Source organism: Muntiacus reevesi, chromosome 2, assembly GCF_963930625.1.
Source record: "Muntiacus reevesi chromosome 2, mMunRee1.1, whole genome shotgun sequence".
NCBI classification, from domain to species: Eukaryota; Metazoa; Chordata; class Mammalia; order Artiodactyla; family Cervidae; genus Muntiacus; species Muntiacus reevesi.
Genome location: NC_089250.1, coordinates 276,901,645 through 276,926,864, shown reverse-complemented (window position 1 = coordinate 276,926,864; position 25,220 = coordinate 276,901,645). Strand labels below are relative to the sequence as shown.

At 59.2% G+C, this 25,220-nt stretch overlaps 4 protein-coding genes across 5 annotated transcripts; 2 read left to right on the top strand and 2 right to left on the bottom strand.

The window, feature by feature from the left end:
* The first annotated feature begins 1,386 nt into the window (after window positions 1-1,386).
* Window positions 1,387-4,038, top strand: TMEM190 (transmembrane protein 190). Its single transcript, XM_065920798.1, has 5 exons — window positions 1,387-2,584; window positions 2,670-2,705; window positions 3,413-3,538; window positions 3,628-3,712; window positions 3,801-4,038. The coding sequence occupies exons 1-5, from the start codon at window positions 2,527-2,529 to the stop codon at window positions 4,036-4,038; spliced, it is 543 nt and encodes a 180-aa protein (XP_065776870.1). The 5' UTR covers window positions 1,387-2,526.
* An 856-nt stretch (window positions 4,039-4,894) lies between these two features.
* TMEM238 (transmembrane protein 238) lies at window positions 4,895-8,147 on the bottom strand. The gene is made up of 2 exons (XM_065926781.1): window positions 7,601-8,147; window positions 4,895-5,042 (listed from the first exon to the last, which is right to left on the bottom strand). The coding sequence occupies exon 1, from the start codon at window positions 8,145-8,147 to the stop codon at window positions 7,608-7,610; it is 540 nt and encodes a 179-aa protein (XP_065782853.1). The 3' UTR covers window positions 4,895-5,042; window positions 7,601-7,607.
* A 1,708-nt stretch (window positions 8,148-9,855) lies between these two features.
* Window positions 9,856-12,554, top strand: RPL28 (ribosomal protein L28). 2 transcript variants are annotated; one of them, XM_065926782.1, is made up of 5 exons: window positions 9,856-9,921; window positions 10,271-10,359; window positions 10,455-10,578; window positions 12,135-12,253; window positions 12,416-12,554. In XM_065926782.1, exons 2-5 carry the CDS (start codon window positions 10,279-10,281, stop codon window positions 12,503-12,505), a joined length of 414 nt encoding a protein of 137 aa, XP_065782854.1. In that variant the 5' UTR covers window positions 9,856-9,921; window positions 10,271-10,278; the 3' UTR covers window positions 12,506-12,554. The 2 variants fall into 2 exon arrangements, with proteins under 2 accessions (XP_065782854.1, XP_065782855.1); XM_065926783.1 differs by lacking the exon at window positions 9,856-9,921 and adding an exon at window positions 9,937-10,084.
* Window positions 12,555-18,808: 6,254 nt separating this feature from the next.
* On the bottom strand, window positions 18,809-22,704 carry UBE2S (ubiquitin conjugating enzyme E2 S). The gene is made up of 4 exons (XM_065926780.1): window positions 22,286-22,704; window positions 21,537-21,684; window positions 20,091-20,281; window positions 18,809-19,268 (listed from the first exon to the last, which is right to left on the bottom strand). Exons 1-4 carry the CDS (start codon window positions 22,286-22,288, stop codon window positions 18,939-18,941), a joined length of 672 nt encoding a protein of 223 aa, XP_065782852.1. The 5' UTR covers window positions 22,289-22,704; the 3' UTR covers window positions 18,809-18,938.
* Window positions 22,705-25,220: the final 2,516 nt, after the last annotated feature.

Here is a 25,220-nt window from a genome sequence, read left to right as displayed (position 1 = left end):
TGCGTCAGTGAGGGGAGAACTGACGTAGCCCCCCCCCAGACTGGCGGGGCCAGCCAAGGTGACTCAGGCCACCAGCCTGGGGGATGGCCTGGCCCGAGGGGGTGTGGGGGCCTGGGCCTGGGGCCAGCCTGTCGGAAGGCAGCCCCTCCAGTGACGGGGGGCGGGCAGGGCAGGGGAGGTGCCAGCCCCCACCCGCTGCTTCAGCCTAGGATGCCTAGGATCGCAAGACTGCCCCCCCCCCCAGCCTCCTCCCTCTCTCTCGAGGGTCCAGACCCCCAGCCTCCTCCTCCTCCTCCACGTCCAGGAGCCCAGCTCCCAGCCCCCTCCTCCCACAGACCCAGGTGTCCTGTCCAGGAGTGAAACCCTTGTTTCTCGAAAGACGGAGAGAACTTGTAGCCATGCTACAATCTGGGGAGTGCAGTCCGGTGTCCCGGGTACGGGTCAGCGGTCCGCGCCCAGCACCAGCTCCCTCCTCAGCCCCCACCCTGAGGGTGTGGGAGTCATCTCCCCCCCCCCCCCAGGGTAGGAGGCGGGCTGCAGGGGGCTGGTGGGTGCAGGCTGGTAGGGTGGGAGTTCTCAGGACTTCCGGGTCTTCCCCGAAGGTGGGGATACTCCGGTCACTTCTGAGGAAAGGAGGGTGAGAAAGAGAGGCAGAGACAGACCCCGGGGAAAGACATGGTGGAGAATCACAATGACAGGAGATGATGGTGACAAACGGAGACGGGGCCACAGCGAGGCCCCAGGGAGGAAGAGATGCAAATAACAAACAAAAAGTTGGGACCCACAGACCCAGAGAGACAAGCTCGGGGGCTGAGAGACAGACGGGGAGAGACAGAGGGGTTCGGGCGCTGAGGGGTGGTCACAGACGCGGCGGGGGGGGGGGCGGGGGGAGATGCCGCTGGGAGACGATGGGGCCCCAGGGGGTCCTTGCTCATGGGCTGGCCCCCGGCTGAGGTGGAGCTGGCCGGTGTGAGGTCAGCAGGTCCGAGGCTGTGTGTGTCCGTCTGTCTGTCCCTGGGGGGTCCTGTCTGGCCTCTGGGGGGTGACGGGGCAGGCGGGCCGCAGAGGCAGCCCAAACCTGTCATTAGCGGTGAGGGCCGTGACGGTGGGCCCCCCCCAGCCCCAAGCCGCGGTCCAGGGCCCGCGGCCCCGCCCCCCACCCCCTCCTTGATCCCTGAGGAATCCCGGGAATTGGGAAGTGGGTCCGGATGATGTTGACACAGGAAACGGTCAGCAGCTGCCTGGCCTCAGCCTTGCAACCCCTCTGACCCCCACCCCCGGCCCCCTACCGAGCCCCTCTGACCTGTGTCATCTCTGACGAAGGCAACCCTGGGGCCCACTCAGCACCCACCAGGATGTTTACAGGAGGTGGGGAGGCCGGGAGGCAGCCTCACAGGGCTCCTGGGGAGGGGGCTCTGGACTCCTGGTCAGCTGCCCTCAGACCTCAGCCCTGCCCCCTGCACCCTCAGACTGAGTCAGGACCCCCCTGGCCGCCTCTGTCAGACCTGAGTCAGGACCCCTGGCCCCTCCTCCGTTAGACCCGGGGATCCAGACCCCCAGCCCCTCTTCCCTCAAGGACATAGGGGTCCGGACCCCCAGCCCCTCCCCATTCAGACCCAGGGTCTGGACACAAGGACAGATCACTCCAGGGGCGATGAGCCCCGTCCTCACTGGCTGGAAGCTGAGTGCAGGTTCAGGGGAGAACTCAGGATCAGTTCCCAACCCAGCCCCCAGGTTGACCACCTCCCCCACCACCGGGGAGCCGGACCAGAAGCCTGGGGACCCCAGTTGGGTGTGTTTCCTCATTTGCGGCTGGAGAGACTGAGACGCGCTATACGGGGCTCCCTTCCTGTGAGCCCCCGCCCCACCACCCAGGCCTCAGAGCTCTCGGACCCTGGGGGGCCCAGCCCTCTGGGAGGTCACACATTCCCCATCAGGGGCCTGGGTGCCCTTGGGACCAGGGGGCACCTGAACAGGAGCTATGTGGCCCGACCCCCATTTTTTCATCACCCTCCTAGGTCTGGGTGCTCAGGAGCCTCCCTAACAATGGGGCTCAGTGAGGTCCTCTGGGCCTCAGGCCCCCCACCCCTGGTTGCTAGGGAGGCCCTCCCCCTGTCAACCAGGTCTGAGGAGGCTTTGGGTCCCCTGGACCTTCCCCTCGGGCATCAGTTTACTAAGCAGAGGGAGGCCTTGGCAAGAGGTCTTCGGGTGCCCACTCTTGGGGTCCTCTGGTTGGCAAGGGGGAGATGACTTAGACTCCCCTTGCTTTGCACCCAGGTTGCTGAGGGGGCTCTTCTAACACCAGGGCCCCATCCCACCCCTGAGGCCCCTTCCACCTGGTTGCTAAGGAAGCACAGGCCAGTGTGACCCCCCTTTTTTCCTTTCCCACTGCTGAGGGGGCTCCCTAGCAACAGAACTTAGAACTTTGGGGGTCAGGCAGGCAGGTGGGCGGGGCCAAGCCGGTTGCTGGGGTGATGGCCTTCAAGGTCTCTCCCCACAGAGGCCCCAGGAGGCTGGGGAGGCAACATGGTGGGCTCTGGGATCCCAGCTTTGGGTCTCCTCCTGCTCATGCAGGGCTCAGTAGGTGAGGGCGCTGGCGAGAGGGTCGGAGGGCGGAGCCGGGAACTCCTCAGCCTCCAGTCTCCCCTCACGGCTCTTTTCTTTCACAGACGGGAATGGAATCCAGGGATTCTTCTATCCATGGAGTGAGCAGTGGAGGACACGGGGTCCCCCCAGGGACAGAGAGCCCAGACTGGACCCCCGGGTCTGAGGGAGGAGGGGCCGGGGTCTGGACCACGGGGTCAGAGGGAGGAGGGGCCGGGGGTCTGGATCCCCAGGTCAGAGGGAGGAGGGGATGGGGTCTGGACCCCCGGGTCTGAGGGAGGAGGGGATGGGGTCTGGACCCCGGGTCAGAGGGAGGAGGGGATGGGGTCTGGACCCCCGGGTCTGAGGGAGGAGGGGATGGGGTCTGGACCCCGGGTCAGAGGGAGGAGGGGATGGGGTCTGGACCCCGGGTCAGAGGGAGGAGGGGATGGGGTCTGGACCCCCGGGTCTGAGGGAGGAGGGGATGGGGTCTGGACCCCGGGTCAGAGGGAGGAGGGGATGGGGTCTGGACCCCCGGGTCTGAGGGAGGAGGGGATGGGGTCTGGACCCCGGGTCTGAGGGAGGAGGGGCCGGGGTCTGGACCACGGGGTCAGAGGGAGGAGGGGATGGGGTCTGGACCCCAGGATCAGAGGGAGGAGGGGATGGGGTCTGGACCCTCGGGTCAGAGGAGGAGGGGCCTGGGGGGCCCTGGACTCTGGCTCTGACAGAACAGGGGCTGGGGGCCCAGGCTGGAGTGGGCTCTGGGCTGGCGGCCTTGGGCCCGGCCGTGGGCTCCGTGACGACGCCGCCCCTCGTGATGGGTCCCCAGGTTGTGAAGGAGACGTGTGGGACCGGGAGAGTTGCGGGGGCCAGGCGGCAATTGAGAACCCTAACCTCTGCCTACGTCTCCGATGCTGCTACCGCGATGGGGTCTGCTACCACCAGCGTCCGGATGGTGCGCGGGGAGCCGGGGCCCCGGGGTGGGGATGGCGGTGGGGCTGGCGGTGGGCAGCCCTGGGTCTCACCGCCGCCCGCTCTGCGCAGAGAACATGCGGCGGAAGCACATGTGGGCGCTGGGCTGGACGTGTGGAGGCCTCCTCTTCCTCATCAGCAGCATCTGCCTGTTCTGGCGAGTGGGGCTCGGCGCGGGCGGGCGCCCCTCACCCGGGCGTGGGGGCAGGGGGGCGGCGCGGCTGACGGTGTCCCCTCCCCGCCAGGTGGGCCAGGCGACGCGACATGCTGCGGCTGCCTTGGTTCCTGAAGGGCAAGTGTGACCTGTCCAGGACGGTCTCCTTGTTGTCCAAGGACCGGACTCCGAGCGAAAAGAAGACGCCCTCTGTCGGCAGCATCCCTGCCTCGGCGCCCGCGGAGGGGGCCCTGGACGTCTCGGGGGGCACCGAGGGGGAGGGGACGGAAGGGGGCGAAGAAACGGAAGGGGGGGACGAAGATGATTAGGGGCGCCCCCTGGAAGGGCCCCTCAATACAGACGTAGCACAGAGATGCTCGGTCTCTTTTCTGAGAAGCATGAAGGGGGGGTGGGGCGGGCGCGGTGCTGGGAATGTGTGTGTGTGTGTGTGTGTGTTTTGGGCAGGTCTTGGGCTGATGGGGGCGGCCTGGGCTGTGATCACGGGAGGTGAGTGGGGACAGGCGTCTGGAATGAGAGTCCCCAGGGTAAGTGCGGGGCATCTGAGCTGAGAGGTACTTGGGCTAACAGACACCCTGAGTTGAGTGTAGGTCCCAGGCTGTGATTAGTGGGGGGTCTAGACAGGGGGTGGTGGTGGTGGCCTCAGCTGAGACTCCAGCTGGGCTGGGAGGGCTGGTTCACAGGCAGCCGAGCCCCTCATCTGTCCTTCTGCCACTGTCTTGACAGTCTCTGCTGCCCACCTGCCGGCCCATGGGATCCTGCGGCCCTTGGGCCAGCAGCCGCTTGCCCCGCTCCCCACCAAGGCTGGATGACTGCAGCACTCGGCCTCTGGACGGAAACCTTCCTGGAAGCTGAAGACTCATCCTGCTCGGCCCCCCTCCTCCCCTCTTCCTTTCTCAGGGACAGACCCCACACCAGCTGACCCTCCACGCGTGTTTTGTGTTTTTCCCAATAAATATCTTGCAGTCTTTGTCCCTCTGTCTGCCTCTCCGGAGACCCAGAACTGAGGAACCTGGGCTGCAGGAGGTCTGGATGGGGAGTTGGGTCTGGGCTTGAGATTCCTGCCTCCTTCCCTGCCTGCCCCAGGCTCCTGTCCCCCCTCCACGAGGGGGCGGCCTGGACAGCTGGGCTCCTAGGGCCCCTTCCCCCGCTCCAGTAGCGTCCCTCCCCAGACAGACATGCAGTGCTGGGAGGCAGAGCCGTTTATCTGGGGGAGGAGAGATGGGAGACAGGCAGGTGTATCCTGGTGGCCAGGGGCTGCTGGGGGCAGCGGCGCGTCTCCGTCAGGCGCTCACAGCTGGGGCCACGCGTTCATCTGCAGGATGGAGGGTGGCGTTAGTGGTGGCTCGGGACCCCTGCATTCCAGGTCCACCATGCACGGCCAGGGGCCCCTTCCTCCTGCTTTGGCCCCTCACAACGGACTCTCACACTTGCTCATTCAGGGCTCCTCCGATTTTCGCAGCCTGCTGGCAGCAGTAACTGTCCCTTTAACGCAGCGAACCCCAGGGGTACAGGGTGGGAGACGAGAGGCAGAGAGAGGCAGAGAAGTTGAGGGGACCACAGAGGCACGACGCAGAGGGACATGGGAGATGGATTGTGACAGACACAGGGACACAGAGAGGCAGAGACAGAGGAGATGACACAGCGAGAAATGATGTGGGCTGGGGCTGGGTCTGTGCATCCCAATGGGTTTTGGTCCCAGAGGGAGAGAGGAGCGCCTGGAGTCCCACCCACAGAGGGACAGTCCCTCTGTTCAAACTCCAGTTCTCTGTCGCTTGGGTGCTGGAGCCACCTCGCCCTGCCCATGATGAGAGTCCTGTCTTTGGACAGGCCCATTTTCCTTCTCAGAGGGGCCGAGAGTCTAATCAGCTTGGCCAGTTTCTGGCATGTGGTTCTGGCAGCAGGTTCTGGTCCGCCACAGCTGGGTTAAGATTTCTGGACAAGGTAAAGTGTTTCCAGGGGGTAATTTTAACCACTGGCAGTTATTTCTGCATGGTATGTCAAACTGTATGTTAGCTCACGCTTCGTCTATGCATGCATTTGTTTGTCTTCAATTGTTTCCTCATCTGAAACACAGAACGTAGCATTTGATCCAGGTGACTACTCTTGAAATTCTCTCACAAAAAAAAAAAAAAAAAAAAAAAAAAAGAAAGAAAAGAAAAACAGTATATAACTAGCATCCTTCTGGTTGCAGAGGAGGAAAGTTAATTCATCACCAATAGAGAATATCTTTGAACATGGATTTAGTTCATTTATGGAACCCCTCACTTGGGAAACTGATTTGATCATCCATCCATTGTTCAACTTACCTGTTCACCTACCAACCAACCCTTTCATCTGCCCTCTCATCTGTTTACCTACCCATCTGCCCCAAGTCCATTCAACTACCCATCCACCTAACTGCCATGAATCAGTCCCACCGTATTGGGAATTCCCTGGAGGTCCAGAGGTTAGGACTCAGCACTTTCACTGCCATGGGCCTGGGTTAAGTCCCTGGTCAGGAAGTTTAAATCCGACAAGCCACACAGTGCAGCCAAAAACAAAAAACTGAAACCCCCACCATATCCATCCATCCACCCACCCATCCATCAATCAATTCATCCATCCATCCATCCCTCATCTGTCCATCCATTCATCCACCCACCCAACCAATCATCAGTCTCTGACTTCCTGAGTTCACTCTTAGCTGGGGAACGCTAAGAACAAAGACACCAGAGACCCAGATCTTACCCTCTAGGGTCTCCCTCTTGGGTGCGAGAGACAGGATCAGTACACACACACACACACACACACACACACACAACACAAGGCAATACAAACAATAAAAGGGGGTAACTCAGACCATGAAAAGACCCAGAAAAAGGCACTGAAATCAGAATCAGATCGTAAAAGACATCTGGTAAACTTTCTGTGGGGAGTGAAGACTACAAGTGTGCCCCTGATGAAGCTGAAGGTGTGGACAGAGGCCAGCTGGTGGGAGACATCCCGACCACGATGGACAGGGGTGGGGGGCTAGGGTGTCATCATCACTGCAGAGAAGGCAGGAGAGTGGGGGACACACACAGAGTGAGCCGCTTGCATTCAACCAGAGGGCAGCAGGGAGCCCCAGCAGGTCTCTGCACTTGGGAGAGTACAACAACTAGCCCCCCTTGGGCAAGAGGTGGCACCTTCTGGGGGCCTCAGTGTCCTCCCTGGGATGGGACGGTAATACTAGTGACCTCAGGGACTGTTACACTGGGAAGACTGGATGGGAAATGAGACCGGGTGTGCCTGGAGACACTGGGACCAATACCCCCAAATATCCAAGGAGCCGATCGTGACTCTCTGGCCCTCATGGCTGGGGGTGTGTGTGTGTGTGTGTGTGTGTGTGTTTCAAATCGCGTACGACTCTTTGCAACCCCATGGACTGTATATAGCCCTCATGGCTGGGTGTGTGTGTGTGTGTGTGTTTCAAATCGCGTGCGACTCTTTGCAACCCCATGGACTGTATATAGCCCACCACGCTCCTCCGTCCATGGAATTCTCCAGGCAGGAATATTGGAGTGGGCGGCCACGCCCTTCTCCAGGAGATCTTCCCAACCCAGGGATCGAACCCAGGCCTCCTGCACTGCAGGTAGACTCTTCACCATTTGAGCGACCTGGAAATTCCCACGTCTGGAGACGGGCTCTCATTTGTCTTTCCCGGTCTACACCCACGCGTACTGTCTCTGGATCTTCGTTCTCGGTTCTCTGCTCTTTGCTTCTCTCCCTTCCGCGATCTTGACCTCTACCTGTCTCTCTTCCCTGCGTGTCCCTGTCCCCGTCTCTCCACTTCCCTCTCCCTTTGAGGTCTCTCCCCTCGTCCCCGCCCCGCCCCGCCTCCCCACCCCTCACCTCGGGCTCACTCTGTGCCCGCTCCCGTCGCCCCGGACCCGGCCTCCAGCGAGGCGAGCTGCAGGCGCACGCGGCGGGAACCGGCGGCGGGCGGCGGAGGCGTGCGGGCGACGCGACGCACTCCCTGGGAGCCGGGCGCGGCGCGCCGGCCGGCGGCGGAGGAAGCCGGCGCCGACCAGCGGCGGGAGAGCTTCCGCGCGAGGCGGGCGAGCGCCGAGGGCCTCAGGCCGTAGTCGCGCTCGAGCTCCTGGCGCGAGATCTCGATGTTGCCGGTGTACCAGAGGATCCAGCCGAGCAGGCTCAGGAAGACAAGCAGCGCGCCCGTGTAGATAAGCAGGTCGCCGAAGTCGCGGCCGCGCACCTGCAGCTGCGCGAACACGCCGGTCAGCAGCGCCGCCATGCCCGCCACGTCCAGCGCCACGGCCAGCAGCAGCGCCATCCGGCAGCGGCCCAGGCCGGACGCCAGCCCCGGCGCGCCCGCCGCCGGGGACGGTGCACCGCTCAGCGGGGGCCCCGGCGAGGTGCACACGGCCGGCGCCGCCGCCATGGCTGGCTCTGACCCGCGGAGAGCGCGTTCCGCGTTCCGGGTGCGGCCCGGGGCGGGGTCAGGGTTCTGCGCCAGGTATGCCCGGCTCTCTCCTGGTCACCTGGGCTGGGCCGGGTGTGGACGGGCCCGGCCCGGGGGCGCCCTGGCCATCAGGGGCCGGTGCTGGGGCCGGCTGGGCGCACAGGTTAGTGTGGCCCAGGCCCCCTGCGCTCCTCCAGGAGTCTGAAGCCGCACGTGATCCAAATTCAGGACTTTCTGATGGAGGCACCAGAAGGCGCGGGGGAGGGGGGGGGGGGAGCCCTGGCGTTGTTTCTGTGCCTGCCTCCTGGGCAGCGGGCCCCGCGGTGGGGACAGGTGGGGTCAAAAAACAAGGAGCAGACAAGGCCCCGGGCCCCCAGGAGCCCTGGGAGGTAGGGGATCAGCAGGCAGAGCGCCTTAAGGGATGTAAGTGGGCATTATATTGCCTGCCTGCCGAGGCCGCCTGTGTGGTCCAGAGAGAATGATCCCAAGGACAGAACGGTGGATGGGACTCACAGGAACTCTGTCGCCACCATCAGATTTAGAGCACTCCAATGGAGGGAACAGGCAAACCCCAACGTCCCTGCTTGCTCAGATTTCTCCTGGGGCCTCGGGACCGTCGGGACTCATTAGGGGCGAAGTCCAAAGGCAAGGAGATGGACAAGGCCTCTGCCCTCGAGGACTTCCTGGACATAATCACGCGTTGTCCTGGTGGAGGTGACATAAGGCCCTGTTCTTTCCTTCTGTTCACTTGGGAGTCTCGCCAGGCCCTGTGCTAGCCAAGGCTACGACACAGAGATGTATCAGGCGAAGCTCCTTCTCCTTAAGGAGGACCCTGACAACAGAAAAGAAGAGTTCCATAAAGTGTAACGGCCGTGAACGGTGCTGGTGGGAATGGAGCACGAGGCCGCAAGGCACAGGGAAGAGGGGGGAACAGGAATGGAAGCTCTAAGGGAACCAGAGGTTTCGCAGGCAAATCTCCTCTCCTCCAAGACAACTCGCCCTTAGAGGAAATCCACGTCCTTCCAGGGTGGCGGTCTGCGAGAAAGTTCCGTCCAGCTTTTCTCTAGACCCCAGGCGAGGGCGAGTTGAGAGAAGGGGCTCCCGGGGATAGCCGAAGCTTTTCCGAAGGTGGCCGAATAGGTACCGAGTGTTTCCGAAGCGATCCGAAGTGGGCATGGGGCAAGACGACGGAAGGAGGCCATCCTTCCGAAGGGCGTTTCCGGAGAGTAACGAAAATATCCGAGCGGGCCTGCTGGCTTCGTCGGGAATAGCCGATGGTCTACGAAGAAGCTGGAGGCCCTTGGAGTCCCTGGAACTAGGGTTAAATAGTTCACGCACTCACAGTTTCATTTATCAGACAAATGTGTACTGAGCACTCATACTGTGTCACGCATTGGGTGACCATGTTGGAAAGACGCCGCTGAGGAAGGGGACTTGGGGACCTCTGTAGCGAGACCCGCTCGGATATCCGGCCGCGGAGTTCCGAGGACACACGAAGGGCCCTCAGAAGGGCGGCGCTGCGCGTCGAAAACGCACGAGCCCTCAGGCCCCTAGCGGAAGGCTTCAGAAGGGCCCCGAAAGGTTGGCGACTGACTGGCGGAAATAGCCGAACGTTGACGAGCCCCCTCGGAGGCGGGTGTGGCCCACCGCATGCGCGGGCCCAGACAGGAAGCGGAAATGCGTGTCGGTATTAAAGGCGTTGCCCCGCCCCCAGCGTGCCTCTTTCCGTCTCCGGCCGCCGCATTGAGAGGAGGTGAGTGGAGGCCTTTTCCTGCTCCCGCGTGGCCGCGTCTCGCGCCCGCTCCCCGTGTTTGTGCCCCGGCCTGTTCGCTCTCACCGCGCTTCTCGCGTTCTTGGCTGCTCTCCGGCGCCGCCGCCTTAGGTCTCTGTGGGTTCTCATCGCCTCGTCACTTATAGTGAGTCTCGGCCGCCTGAGCTCAGCCCCGCCGCCTTAGGCGGCTCAGCCCCGCCTGGCAGACTTCTAGGCGCCGTCGGCGCACGTGGTGCCCCCATTCCCCGCGTCCCCCCAAAACACCTCTTCTCTGTGTTGAGGTTTCTGCCTGTTGCTCCCTTGACGTTTCCCCGCGCCCCTTTCCCCGCAGTCTCCGCCATGTCCGCGCATCTGCAGTGGATGGTCGTGCGGAACTGTTCCAGCTTTTTGATTAAGAGGAATAAGCAGACGTACAGCACCGTAAGTGGGGCCCCGACGCCTCGGTCGGAGGGAGGGGCCTGCTCGATCGCCGTGCCCCCTTCGTCCTCACGACCGCGATGCGTTCCGATTCCCAGGAGCCGAATAACCTGAAGGCGCGCAACTCCTTTCGCTACAATGGGCTCATTCACCGCAAGACCGTGGGCGTGGAGCCGGCGGCGGACGGCAAAGGGGTCGTGGTGGTGATGAAGCGGAGATCCGGTGAGCCTTTACCATGGCTGGACCCAGGCAGCTGACCCCCTTCCGGGGCAGGGGGCTGTGGTTTTTCAGTGTCCGTGCTTGTGCTGTTTAATCAGGATTCCTGGGCTCAGGGTGTTTGCCTGGGAGGCTGGTTCCTTTCCAAGCGAGCCTACTAGTTACAGGAGCTCATTTGAAAAGTGGAGAGATTAATAGGGTCTGAGTCAGGACTCCAAAATTGCTGCGGTTTGATGTATTCAGAATAAATCCTTGAAGCACCCCAGGTGGAGGTGGGCGTTTGTCTCTCCCCAAGTAGGGAAACGGAGGCAAACAGATGAGGGACCGACCTTTAGTTCCCACACGTAGGAAGTGAAGCTTCTGAAGCAGTAGTTAGACTCGAGTTGTGGCTGGGGGAGCTCAGAAGGAGGTCTCGGTATCCCACCCCACCCCCCATAAACTGGTTTACCCCACAGACTTGTCTTTTAGACTCTTCGAGGGGGCTCAAGGGGAGGAGGGGTTTCTGGATAATAGCTGAGTTAGTGTATCACACTTTCAACACTTTTGTTTTTAAGTGGGCCTTGGGCTTTATGAGAGAGGAACGAGTTTTTCCGGGTCCCTGATTGATTTCCCTGTGGGTTCTGAGCTCTGTGTCCTGTTCAGTGACAGCACCGATCACAGCTGCTGCCTCCTGGTCTCTCAGGGATGAGGGTTAGCCTCTCCCGGGGCAGCCAGTTGCTTATGCTCTTAGGCTTCCCCGATTCCCACACTCCTGAGAACCCTGTTCTGGGGTGCTGGGTCCCAAAAACCTTCCTTTGCCTTGTTGGATTGTTGGTGGCTCTTCTGGGCTGTCAGAAACTGGGTTGACCTGAGGGGGTAACGGGGGCTCCCCTCTGGGGCAGTGAAGGCTGACATCAAACCTGAAGTGTGATACAGGGTCCTGGGTTTCTTGGGGGAACTCAGAAGCACAGGATGCAGCTGGGACCCCATCAGCTCTGAGGCACAGTAAGGGGGGAGTTTTCCTTTCTCTCCTTCTTGGGCAGCGGAGAGCGGACTCCAGCTGTGCGCAGGTGAGGGGCGGGTGCTCGGCGTACACACATAAACACACCAGCCGCCCATCTTCCCTCCGTCCTTTCTGTGGCTCCAGATCATCCTGGATTGATTGGGGCCAGGCCTCAGAGCTCGGCCTTTTGAACTCTTGTTGCCGAGACAGTGGTAGCTTGGGCCTGGGAGGGTGCGGGTGTGAGAGGAGCAGAGCTGCTTTCTGGGGAGCACTCACTACCTGGCCTGTGCGGTGCTGAGTGGCCGCCTCACTTGGGTACATGCGACCTTAGACATGAGAGTCCACCTCTGTCAGCTGAGCAGAGTTGGCCCCGGGCTGGGGTAGGGAGGAGACACCTGGGGCAGTGCAGGGCCTGGCCTGTGGTCGTCCTTGTGATTGTCCTGTGAGTGGAGCTTGGAGATGAGGCAACCTCCCGCACTCACACGGCCCAGGCACTCGGGCTCTCATGACAGGTGTGGGCACCGACGTTCCAGACCCTCCACTGACACCTGGGGCCCCCCTTCTCCCCATCCCTTGCCAGGCCAGCGCAAGCCGGCCACTTCCTACGTGCGGACCACCATCAACAAGAACGCCCGGGCCACCCTCAGCAGCATCCGACACATGATCCGGAAGAACAAGTACCGCCCGGATTTGCGCATGGTGAGTGGGGCTGGTCTCGAAAGGCGGGCAGGCCGGGAGTGCCTGGGCAGTGCCTCGGGGGGTGGTCCTCTGGTGACTGTGGAGTGGGAACTGTGCTCTGGGAACACAGGGTGGTGGGTACAAGCTCCCAGGGGAGGTGACCTGAGCCCGCCTCGCCTTCAGGCCGCCATCCGCAGAGCCAGCGCTATCCTGCGCAGCCAGAAGCCTGTGATGGTGAAGAGGAAGCCGAGCCGTCCCACCAAGAGCTCCTGAGCCTCTGGCCTCCCCTCCCCAGAGCAATAAAGCTGTCAGCAGCCTCCTCCACCTGCCGTCTTCTGTGCAGCCCCGTCTCTGCCCCTGCGAGTCTGTCCCTGCTCCCGTCTGTCCCCCAGAGACCACCCACACCCGCCGGCACCACACAGGTTCCCCAGCGTCTTGGGTGTGAAGGGCCAGCTCCAGGCAGGGGGCCTGAGTCTGTGGCCCAGCGTTTCTACCCGTCGGGGCTAGTGGTTAGTGTAAATTCAACATTCGGGAGACTAGGAGTTGCACGTGAAGTAAAACCTAGAATCGTCACACCACCACACTCTGCCAGTGCATGGTGAAGCTTCAGGATAGGCCTGTGTTGAAGTTTCTGGTGTCTGAATAGTCTCTCCTGAGGGGTGGGCATCTGGATGGAGGCTCAGCGCACCTCCTAGTCGGTAGTTCTGTGGCCTGTGAAGGTGATGCGTGTCCTGTCTGGGATCCCGCCTGTGGACTCTTGTTCCTTGGGGTGGTCTGGAAGCCCCAGTGGGAGCTGTGGCGGGGAGGAGGGGGACAGACTGATCCTGCCCTCAGCTGAGGGTCCTGGGCAGCTCAGTCTCCCAGGGGATCCTGCAGGTGTGAACTGAGGATCTTGGGGCTTAGGAGTGGGCAGGGCCCACTTTGCCTTGGCCTTTGGTTCTGGGCCAAGTGCTCATCTGGGAAGGGAGCCTGCCCTTGGGGTACCAGGCAGCTCCTGAGTCCTGGACTCTATGGGGCCCTATCCCCAGCGGCAGAGGGGAAGGCAGGCTGCAATGGCCACAGCCTCTTGGCTGGGAACCCGCCTGGCCAGCTGTCTGCCTCCTGCTACTTTGGAAGCGAGCCCTCAACCCTGACCTCACCTGTTGCTGCCTCACAGCGGATGCCTGCCCCCAGCGCGCCCAGCCCTGCTCAGTCCTCCCCACTCCACTCTGCGGCAGAGCCTCCCTCCAGCCCTTGCCCAGGTGCACAGCTGTCTCCCCAGGGTCTCTGTTGGCTGGGTCTGAAGTCGGTTCTGCTGCTGGCTTCCTGGTGTCTGTTAAAACCAGGATGTAGGCACCGCTGGTGGGTACCTACCTGACTTCTTCCAGCTTAGTGTTTAGCTGTGTGGTCTTGGGCAAGTGAGTGCCCCTCTCAGAGTCTCTTAGGATTAAGGAGGTTAATGAAGGCCCAGAAGACAGCCTACACATGGTAAGTGTGGTAATTAGCTGTTGGTAATGAGATCGACCTGTAGCATGTTTATGTGTTTGTACACAAAAGAATGCGCATACTTGTGCAGTGGCTGTCTTCCAGACACCCCATGAAGCAGACGTTATCCCAGCGTTATAGATGTAGAAAGTGAGGCTCAGATAAGTAAAGGTTACCCATGTAATGCCTCCTGGTGTGTTCCTCATGTACCTACTATGTGACACCCATCCTGCCAACGTGAGGCCCCTGCCCCCCACCCCCAGCTCTGTGCTGGGGTCAGGAGCTCCAGGCTTCCTCAGTCAGCGGACGTGGTCAGGAACCCTTCCTGCCAAAGCTTCCTCCCCAGGACCAACCACCTTTGCCCTCCCGAGGTCTGTTCTCAACTCTGGTGGGGAGGTGTCCGTAGTTCCGGTGAACTTCGGTGACTTTAACACCTGCTCAGAGCTCTGCCATGGTTCCCGTCCCACCCCATGGAGAGGCTGGCCGTGGCCGGTGGCCCCCACCCCCCCCCCAAGCCTCGCTGTTCTCTGGGAGGTGCTTGCCCACACTGAGCCTTGGACCTGGGCACGCCCACCCCAGTGAGCGTACCATCTGCTGGGTGAGTCACCGTAGCCCAGCAGGCCAGAGGCACGCAGCCCTGGGCGTCCACTGCGCTGCGTGGTAGCTGGTGGTTAGATGTGGGAGTCTCCTTTTCTGCCCTGGATCCCTGCTGCTCTGGGCGCTCGGCACACACACAGCCCAGCTGGGCAGATACACGTCAAGGCAAAAATGCCGGACGCCGTGACAGGGAAAATCTGAAAAGCAGCAAGGGAGAAGCAATTCATGAGGGAGCGCCAGACTGACTGCTGGCTTCTCAGCGGGGACCATAGGGCCAGGGTGGGGAGAGTGGAAGATGGGCAGTTGTCCAGAGATGCCACCCAGCAACCCCCCCCCCCCCCCCAACACGCTTCTCTGCACCAGTGGCCAAACTGCTTGAGGGCCGGTTCCAGAACTGCCAGTTCCCACGCTTGTGGCACTAGCCTCTCTGGGCCTTGGTTTCCCTGTACAGGAAACGGAGTTCCTCTTGTGTCTGATTGCCTGGGGCTCTGAGAAGCAGAGATCTTGGTTCTGTGTGCTGCATCGTGTCCAGTGGTAATCTAGGGAATGCTTGCAGAGTTGAGTGTAGGGCACGCCCTTGGCAGCTGCCCCGCACAGGGTCACTCAGCAGTGGAAACCTGCTCCTTGATTGAATTTCCATCTGCACGGTTACCTCAGGGCTCCGCCATTTCTTGGCTGTGCAGCCTTGGGTTGGTTCCTTGACCTCTGCCTTTGACACGTGCACTTCAGTAGACCTTACTTCCTAGGATTGTTGAGGTTAAATGTGCAAAGTGCTTGTAACATGGCTTGCTGGGACAAGTCCACAGATCTCCCTTACGTGTAAGAATGGGTGTAATTTATCTTGAGCAGATGGACTCAGAACGAACACAAACGTCTTTCCATGTCTACAACTGTGTGCATATAATGCTCGGGATTTTCAGAGCACTTTGAGGACAAATCCACATGGTAATAATGCCTGTGGCTCCGTCTTCGTGAGTTATGTGAATACCCTTGTACCCTCTGCTGCATTTCCTCCAGGCTGTCTCTGCCCTGTCCAGGAATTTTAAAAATTTACCTTTGTTACTCCTGTAGTCATCTGCTGGAATAAAACCTATTCTGTAAAGTCTTCTGTTAAGAAAATAACGTGTGCATGTGGTTTGGAGACATGCGAGGAGCCCAGGATTCCAGTTGGGGGTCCAACCATGCCACATGGCGTGTGGGATCTTCGTTCCCTGACATATATCAAACGTATGCCCCCTGTAGAAACACGGGGTCCTCACCGCTGGAGAGCCAGGGAAGTCCTCATGCCCCTTGGCCAGGCTCTCACAGCCAAACCAGCACATTGGTTTCAGGAACTTTGCATTTACGGAGGAGACACAGCCAGGAGGTACCCTGTACTGTGGTCACAATTTCCGTGTAAATCCAAAACTCTTGTTAAAAGAAGTCTATTAAAGATGACTAAGTGTTCGCCTCAGTTTGAGAAAAACCCAAGTTGGATAAAAATCAGAGCACTGGTGTGGTGTGGGTGGGGTGGGGGTGGACACAGGTTGCTGGCGGTGTCCAGCGGTGCAGACCCACGGGGAGCGACTTGGCGGTACGTGTACAGTTACACACAGATGTATCCCGTGGCCCCAGGATGTCACAGACAAGGGTGACTCTCAGACTTCTTGTGTGCCCCGGGCTCCACGCACCGAGGTCATTCCTTCCAGTGTTGCTGGGTTTTTGCCATACGTTGGGGCGCAACTGAGGGCCTGTAAAGGCTGGGTGCTACCGCACAGCCAGCCAGCCATTCTTAGTCAGAAAGCCCAGGTGTGGCATGCCGTGTGCAGTGACTGCCAGGTACGCGCTAATGAGACGGTGGGTGGAAGAGGACGGGTGTCGGGGACTTCCCTCCCCTGCTGCTCCAGTGGCCAGGACTCTGCGCTTTCACTGCCGAGGGCACAGGCTCAGTCTCTGGCCGAGGAACTAAGATCCATAAGCCGTGTGGTATGGCCAAAAAATAGAAATAATAGAACATATACTTAAATTTGGGGGGCTTTCTTGGTGACTCAGTAGTAAAGAACCCACCTACCAATGCAGGAGATGTGGCTTCGATTCCTGGGTCAGGAAGATCCCCTGGAGAAGGAAATGGCAACCCACTCTGGTATTCTTGCCTAGAGAATCCCATGGACGGAAGAGTCTGGTGGGCTACAGTCCATGGCGTCACAGAGTTGGACATGAATTAGTGACTAAACAACATGCTTAAATTTGGTTGCATTCCCATAGAATTTCCTCAGAAAAATACAAGAGAACCCACTGACACTGCTTGTCCCTCATTAGGGAGTTGGGTGTTGGGAGAGATGGGAGTTTGAGGGAGCCGTTCTAGTGAAACCTCATTATCTTTAAAATTTTTTAAAAGTCAAGACGTTGCATTCTGAATGGGTGCCATGCACACGGTATTCCAGGCTCTTCTTTCTTGGGACAGCGTTTGCAGGTGCTAGTGTCACCTTTTGGCCAAAGTTTAAAAACAAATGGTAGCATATCTTATACAGTGTTGGCATGTTGCTCTTTCTTACATAATATGTTTTGGAGATTGGTCCATCTCTCATAATGTGCTTCTTCATGTTCTTTGTGTGTGTGTTTTGTCTTTTTTAAAAAATTATTTTAATTGGAGGCTAATTACTGTACAATATCATAGTGGTTTTTACCATACATCGATATGAATCAGCCATGGGTGCACATGTGTTCTCCATCCAGGAACCCCCTTCCACCTCCCTCCCTTCATGTTCTTAAAATTCAGAAAAGCACACATTTATGTTTTGCTCCTGGGTTCCTTGCTGGTTCGGGGTAACCAGTGTCCTGAGCCTTAGGGAAGCAATCTTCTTGGTCTCAAACGGCGTGACCACCAAATGTGTGTTTAGCAGCAGAGCTTGGTTTTGATGGTTCTGGAACTGCATGCGATGGCATTCGGACTGTGGGTCTCCTGAAACTTGCTTGTTTGGCTGATGGCAAGCTTTTCCACGCTGCTGGGAGTGATGGCCCACCACTCTTGTGTTGTATAGTATCACTCCTCAACTGTATACAGGCATGTTTATACTGCTTGCAACTTAGGACAAATGTGGCTTTGCAGCTCGTGGTATGTGTGCAAGAATGCCGAGTAATGACATACTCTGCTTTCAGCCTTTCCACTGCATCTCCACGTGACTTTCATTTCCCGCTCCTGCCAAGGGCGCACCATGGACTGGGAGACCATCCGTGGCTCTACACTTGGCATTGCCAGGTCTAGCGGGGTCAGCTCAGGCTTCTGCTGTACCTTTCCCATCACTCGTGATGATGGGAATCTTCACTGTTTGCCTGGTAGTCACTGGGATTCCCCCTTTTGTGACTTTTGTGCCTGAGCTTTTGCTTTCTCATTTTTACTGATCTGTAGCTCTTCACACATTGAGATTTGTTCTTTCAGTTGTATGTCAACTATCATCTTTCCCACTGAACCGAATTCCTTGGCTTAAAAAATTACATCAAATTCTGAGATCTACTTTACAGAGTACAATACACTGATTTTAAATACACACGTTCACATAATTATGCAGCCACGTGAGCCCCACTGTAACTGAGATCTGGAACGTGCTCATCACCAAGGCTCTGTGTACTTGATCCTCCGTGATCCCAGCAGGCCAGGGATCTGCTTTTGGCTGTCGTCTAGAATTTCACAGAAGTGGAACTTTGCTATTTGTACTCTAGTATGTGGCTTCACTCAGTGTTTTGGGTACTTAAGTAGTAGTCTGCCGAGTGACTGCAGTTTCTTCACTCATCTGTTGATGAACACGTCTGCTATTTCCAGTCTGATTATGAAAGCAGCAACTATGAAAGTTGGCATACCAGTCTCTGACAGGCCTTTGTTTCTCTGTACTTTTTGATCGTTTCTGACGCATCCTGAGGCCCCGCAGAACCTGGTGGAGTCCCCCCTCTGGGCCTTCAGGGGTTTCTGCCAAACCAGTGGCTCCCTGCTGTCCCTGCACTTCCCCAGGTTTTGTGGCCTCACCCTGACCCTCCACAGCTGCCGTGACTGCTTCTGCCTTCCTGCAGATGAGGAAACTGGGCAGGGAGGGCCATACTCCTGCAGCCAAATTCTCCCCCAGGGCTCATCAAACAGCTGCATCTAATCAACTAAGCCCTGCCAAAGGACCAGGTAGCTTCCAGCTGAGGACAGCCCCAGACCCTCCAACCCAGGAACGGAAGCCTGGAGAGGACCCAAGAAAGGAACGCGCCTGGTCAGCTTCAACCTGAGACCCGAGCAGAGACCCGCCCACTGGTGTCACGAAGCCTGGGAGGAGTCAGAGGCCCCCAAGAGCACGCTCTGCGGCCAGAGTTGGACCAAGAACCCAGAACCCAGGGCGGGGCAGACACATGGGGCCCGCACCCGCTGCCTGGCCAGACCCCACCAGTCTGCTGTGCCCATTTCAGGACAAGGGCAGGAGCCATCAGAACCAGGCCCCCACCGACCACTGCACCGCGGGGTGCCCGCTGCTCACAGCCCAAGTGGTGGAGGCACACAGCTGCTTTTCCAACTTTATTTAGAAAAACAAATCCAGGTCCCAGTGCCCTTGTGCCCTCCCCCACCCCAGCCATAATTTAAATAACTTAGAGACAGAGTCAGGTCAGGTGGGAAGGGAGGGGAGAGAGCCCACTACAGGCGCCGCAGCGCCCGCTTCTTGTCCGTCTTTTTCTTGGCTGCCAGCTTCTTGTCGCGCTCGCCCGCGTGCTTCTTGGCCATGGGCCCCTCAGCCCCCGCTGGACCCCCTGGGGCTGTGGGGTCAGCACTGGAGGCCGGTGCCCCGCTGGCCGCAGCGCGGCCAGGCTCGGGCCTCCCGCCGCTGGGCCCGCCGGCGCCGCCGTGGATCTCGGTGAGCAGGCGCGCGCGGGCCGCGTATTCCTCGTAGTTCTCCAGCAGCAGGCGGCCTGCCTCCTCATTGAGGGCCGACTCAGGGTTGGGGTGGATCAGCAGGCACTTGATGGTCTGTGGGGAGAGAGCTGGGGTCAGGGACCCGCCTCCAAGCCTCTCAGACCCCACATTGCCCTGCCATCAGTGCCCAGGCCCGGGCTGGGGAGCCCAGGTACTGGCCTGGCAGACCACACTCACCATTCTGCGGGCACACAGGTATTCAGTGAGCTCACCCAGTCTCCCTGGCAACCACTACCAACACTCCAGGGAGAGGAAGGACAGGTCTGGGGTCCGTTTACCCTGGTGCTCAACCCTCCCCGTGCCCTGCAGGAAACCCCAACTCCCTGTCCTTCCAACCGTCTGCCCCAGGGACTCGTAAGAAATTCAGGTTTTTAAAAAAAGTTTTACCTTGTAAGGCAGGTGGGGAAAGGCACCAGGTGACCTACATGCTCTAAGGGGCACAGGGACCCTGGGGCCCCACCTGGGGGAGGTGGGCGGGCATGGCTCTCCAAGGTGCAGCAGCTCCCCAGTGTCAACCCACTAGGGGTGGAGCACCCGAGCAGGACAATTAAAGACGGCCCGGGGGCACAGAGCCACTCCTGGGTGAGAAGCAGCGAAATTACAGCGCTAATGGTTGCACTAGCTGTTTAGTGTCGGAAAGGCTCTCCAACCAGACGCTCGGCCCTCGCCTGCCAGAAAACTGTCCCCACACAAACCCCTCACCCGCCCCGTGGCAGAGCTCCCTGGGTGCTGCCTACCCTTCTAGAAAAGCTGGAAACTTGGACTCTCACATGGAGGTCCCCACCACTTCAGCACTGATTATTTTAAAGGGAAACAAGGCTCTGTGGCTTGGACATGACTGGGCCGGCCAGGAAGCAGGCCAGGCGCAGAACCCACCAGAAGCACGTGCCGGATGCCCAGCTCAGCGGTCCAGTCCCTCTTGAGCACGTTGACACAGATCTCGCCGTTGGCGCCCACATTCGGGTGGAAGATCTTGGTCAGGAAGTAGCCCTTGGGCGGGGAGGCCGGGAAGTCCTTCCCCAGCAGGAGTTTCATGCGGAAGAGGCCTCCAGCGTACGGGGTCCCCTCTGGAATGCACGGAGGGGACATATCAGGAGGCTCACGTCTTCCAGGCACCCCAAAACCCAGCCTCCCCGGTCTGACAGTGAGGCAAGTACCCCCACTTCTTTCCCCAGACTGGGAGCTCTTGAGAGGACAGGGCTAGGTTCCCAGGGGGCTGCAGGCACCACCCCTCCCCCCAGCTCAGAGCTAACCCGACTGGTGGTCCCCACCCACGCAGGCCTCCTCACTCCCCACTGGAGCCACCGCACACCATTCCCAAGTGGCACAGACATATATGCCCCTCAGTCCCCCGGAAAAACATCTGTTTTAGTCTCTCAGGCAAGAGTCAGGACAGCTCTGTCCACTCCATGGTCTCCCCGCTGCAGCAAACAGCCCTCTCATTCACTCTCCTGATCAGGTCAAAAACCCATGGGAGCCATTCCAGACCCAAGGCTGTTTCTGGTGCTTCAGCCTCCACGTCCAACCCATCCATTTCCCCCCATAAATCTAAGCCCCCCTCCAAGTCCAGCAGAACCACTTCTCTCACCTGATGGATGCCAGCCTCTGGCTTGCAACCCCACCCAAACCCCCACCAAAGTCACAGTGAAGTCCTGCTTTAAACACACCAAGGGCTTCCTTTCTAAAATTCTTGAAGAGACCTACAGACCCTAAAGGATCTGTTTCCTGTAAGCTTTGCCACTCCTTTTTCTTCTGTTCTTATAATAAAGTATCTAATACACCACAAAACTGCCAAAGGCCTTTTGGGATCCTCACCTCCCGCCGAGCCCGCATCAGCATGGGGTGAATCACCTTGTGACCATCTCAGGAAGCCTTCCCTGACCCTCTGCCCACAAACCCAACTCCAGACTAGATCTTTCACTACATACTCTTCATTTAAATCGTAAAAATCCAATAACCTAAATGTAGTGCACGCGAAGTGACACACTAAACCAGCCTAAAGACCAAACTACTGCCTGTAGTGGTTTGCTTATTATCTCCCCCAAGAAACACCCAGACCCAAGCTAAGGGCCCATTACATGCTCTCTTGGCCCCCAGAGTTTTTTCTCACCAACATTTAATGGGGAGAGAGTACATAATTATTTGTCATTCCTAGTGTCCAGCTCTGCACACCAGGAACACCACATCTAACAGGTGTGCCTGTCCTGCCCACCCTTGGGTCCCCAAGGTCTGGCAATCCACTTAGAGTGGGAGCCTCCTATCCTGGCTCTAGGATGACTAAGATCTAGGAAGTGCACCCCTCCCTGTCGTTCCCACACTCACCAGGGCCCTCAATGGTGACCTGCAGGTCGGTAAGGTCCTCCTCGTTGGGAAAGACTTTGATGCCGTCAGGTGGGTCAGCGGTCAGCGTCGTCACCTCCTTGTACACCAGGCGGATGATGTGGGGGGGCAGGTTCTCCACGTTGGAGTTCTAGGTATGGACACAAGCGGGTGAGCCACGGGCAAAGCCAGGGCCTGGAGCCTCCTGCAGGATCTAGGAGTCCGTGGAGTCCCGGGCTGTCAATTAATCACCCCAAGCTCCCGGAAACCCCAACCCAGGAAGCTTCAGGCGACGGTCCCAGGCTAATCCACTAGAAATGGGGCGTATCTCTGAGCTCTTGTGGAAGACTCCACCTCCCCCAGAAACCCCCGAAGCCCGTTCGTAGCTCCGTACAGGCTCCCCAATGATTCTGGGTAGGCCCGAGGCCTACCTTGGACCCTTTCCCCCACCTAATCTTGATAAGACCACCCTGGAAACCCCAGATCGGTCCTGGAGACGGCCGCGGAGTGTTGTTGTTCCCAGAACACCACAGGCCTGCCCAAAAGGCCGGAGCTCTCCCCGGGACTCGGCTGGGCCTTCCCCTCCCGCCCAGCCTACAGGAAGGAAGGCCCCTGGGCCCAACTCAGGCCTCGGACGTCCAGGAGGGCTTTCCAACCCCTCAAGCCGCCCGCGAGAGGGTCCTGAGACCACGCCTCTTCCTCTACGGGGGGGTACCTCGCTCACCCTTCCCGGGCCTGGGCGCCGCACTCACCATGACTGCAGCCGGCCGGGGGCGGGTCCCCCCGGCCCCCTTCCCGCGCTCTCCGGCCGCCTGCCGGGGCGGGGGGCCCAACTGCTGTCGCTACGGCCCTAGCGAGGCCCCGGCGGCCCCGCTCTGCTCCTCGCTGCCTCCGACGTCTGCCGCCAACCGCAGAGCACCTCCACCCGCCCCACTGACCGGCCGCAGTAAGCCGGCCGCGCGCGCACGGCTACCCTTTTATATCCGCCTACAGGCCACGCCCCCTCACGGGCCCCTCTCGCGGCGCCTCGACCCGTGACGTCAGCGCGCACGGTCCTCGGCGTTCGACGGGCTCGCTCCCTTCCTGCAAACTGCGGGCAGAAGTTGGAGAGGGGACGGGCAGCGGGCCGGCCAGTCGGGGCGCGTGGGGGTCCGGGAGGGTATCCGGGAGAATAGAGCGGTGGAGAAGGGGGAAGCAGAAAGGAAGAGGACGTAAAGGGCGACGCGGACGCTGATTGGGCCGTTTGAATGAGACGCCTGCGTACGCGCGCGACCTGACGCCCAGAAATCGCGCACGCGACTAACGGTCGGCCGTGGAGCCTGGGCGGGGCGAAAGGAGGTGGGACTCGCGGGGTTTAAAAGGATGATAGAAGGCACGCCGACCAACAGGGACGCGCAGTCGTGGAGTGGCGTCACGAGACATGCGCGGGCCAATCCTTGACGTAGACGGCGGTACCAGAGGGGCGGGGAAAAGGAGAGTGACCAATGGGAGCTCTGCCTAGCGCGGACCCAGGCTCTCACAGCCAATGAAGTTCGTTGGTTTTGTGTATGCAAATTAGTTCACGGACATTCGCGCCCCTTCCTCAGCCTGTCGTAGGGGTGGGCGCTGGCCGTCGCGGTACGTTTTTCTTTGAGGCGCCATTTTGTGGTGGGAATGACGTGTGACTTTCGTGCTGTGTAGGGGAGGTTCCAAGACCAGTCACCCCGGGGCTGAAGGCTTAGAAGCCTGGCCCTCCAATGTGTGACCTCTGGCCTCGGCCAGGCCTCAGTCTCTTGTGAGGACGGTGTCTGATAAAGAAGGAGGAGCTTTCAGGCCTTGCTGAGGGCCGGGGCTTGCCTGTGGCTGACCCCGTTCTTCCGCCAGCCAGGCCTTTTCAGGACTCCCTTTCCCTATCTGGAGACCCGGCCCGGCACGCCCCGGGCGGCCATGTGTCATCGCTTTGAGAGCAAGACCCCCGGGAATTGACCCGCCTCCTCAGCTACTGTGTGGCCACAGTGCCCCCGCCAAGGCCTCTCAGATCCTCTAGAGAGGGTCCCGACAAGACCCCAGATGGGACCCTAGCTTCTGGAACTGGGGCAGAAACGTGCAGACACACCCACCGCCCTAGCCAGAACTAATATGTGGCGGGTTGACCGTACTCGGGCGCCCCCCACGCTTCACCTTAAGTCCGGCCCAATTAACACGAAAGGACTCTGACGGAAGAGGGGTTCTAGTGACTTGCCTAGGGCCCCCCACTTGGGATGAGGCGGAGTTGGTGGTCAGACTGATCTGTAGCTGCGGAGTCCACCCGACCGACTGATGGTGCTCCTGAGAGTGATGGTTACTGATTCGTGCTTGCTGGCCGGGGCACTGTTGTAGTTTATTTGCATGTCTGATTTCATTGAAACCTCGAAACAACCCGGTCAGGTGGATGTTATGAGGTTTCTCTCTGGACACTGGCAGTTATTCAGTGTGCTTTGGTTTTTTGAGCACCTTTCCTGGTGACTCAGTGGTAAAGAACCTGCCTGTCAATGCAAGAGACTCCCCTTCGATCCCTGGGTTAGGAAGATCACTTGGAGAAGGAAATGGCTGTTCACTCCAGTATTCTTGTCTGGAGAATCCTATGGGCAGAGGAGCCTGGCGGCCTCCGGTCCATGGGGTTGCAGAGAGTTGGACAAGACTTAGTGACTAAACAGCAACAGCCCTGTGGCAGGCAGGATGCTTTGGGGATACAGCTGAGAGTAAGAGACAAAATCCCTGTGTTCAGGGCGCTGACAATGTCGTGGGGAAGCCAGACAGTAAACAAGTCAGTATATCCTATCACGTCAGCGAGTGATAAAGACAGATCGGATCAGTCAGGGCCCCAGGTGCAGGGAGAGAGGGCTGGGTCTTCTCACTGACCTGTCGGAGGAAGAATTGCCTGGGCTCCATATGGGAAAAGCACTTCAGAAAAGGGAACAACTCCTACAAAGGCGAGGCGAGGGGGTCATGCGTGTTGTGTTTGGGGCGCCACCGGGAAGCCGGTGAGGCTGAGTGGGCGGTGTGTTGAAGCGGTCAGGTCCTGGGGAGCAGTTGGAGGCTTTGATGGGCCGTGGGCGGGAGCAGACAGGCAGACTAGCACGTTGGGGGCAGGGCAGGTGGGAGACGTGCTGGGGATCCCTGACGTGGACAGGCCCTGAGGGAGAAGGAAGGAATCGCCCACAGCCTTAAAATTGGGCTCAGCGAACCTTCTCAGTAAAGGTTTTTGATTCTGCAGGCCGCACATCTCTGTCCCAGCCGACTCCGTTCTGCTGCTCTAGCCTGAGCTGCCAAGTGGATGTGCAGATGAAGGGGGCGGCTGTGTCCCAGCCAGCCTTTGTTGATAGAAACAGGTAGTGGCTGGGGTCGGTCCTCAGGGAGGCTGCCTTTATTGACTCCTGAAATTCCAACACGCCCCATCTCTGCTAAGAACTTTACATGATCTTTGCCTTTTTTGGGGTTTCCTGTGGTAAGGGAAAATAGACACAGAAGCAAAATGTAATAAATAAAATATTTATTTAGGTTAGAAGGGAGTGAGTGCTGTGGAAAAAGAGAAAAGTAGAGCAAGGGGGCAGGGGTTTGGGTGGGGGTGCCAGATTGTGGGATGCCAGCTGGAATGAATTTCTAGCCAGATGGCCAGGGAAACCTCACCACTCAGGTGTCATGTGAACACAAGTTTGAAGGAAGAGA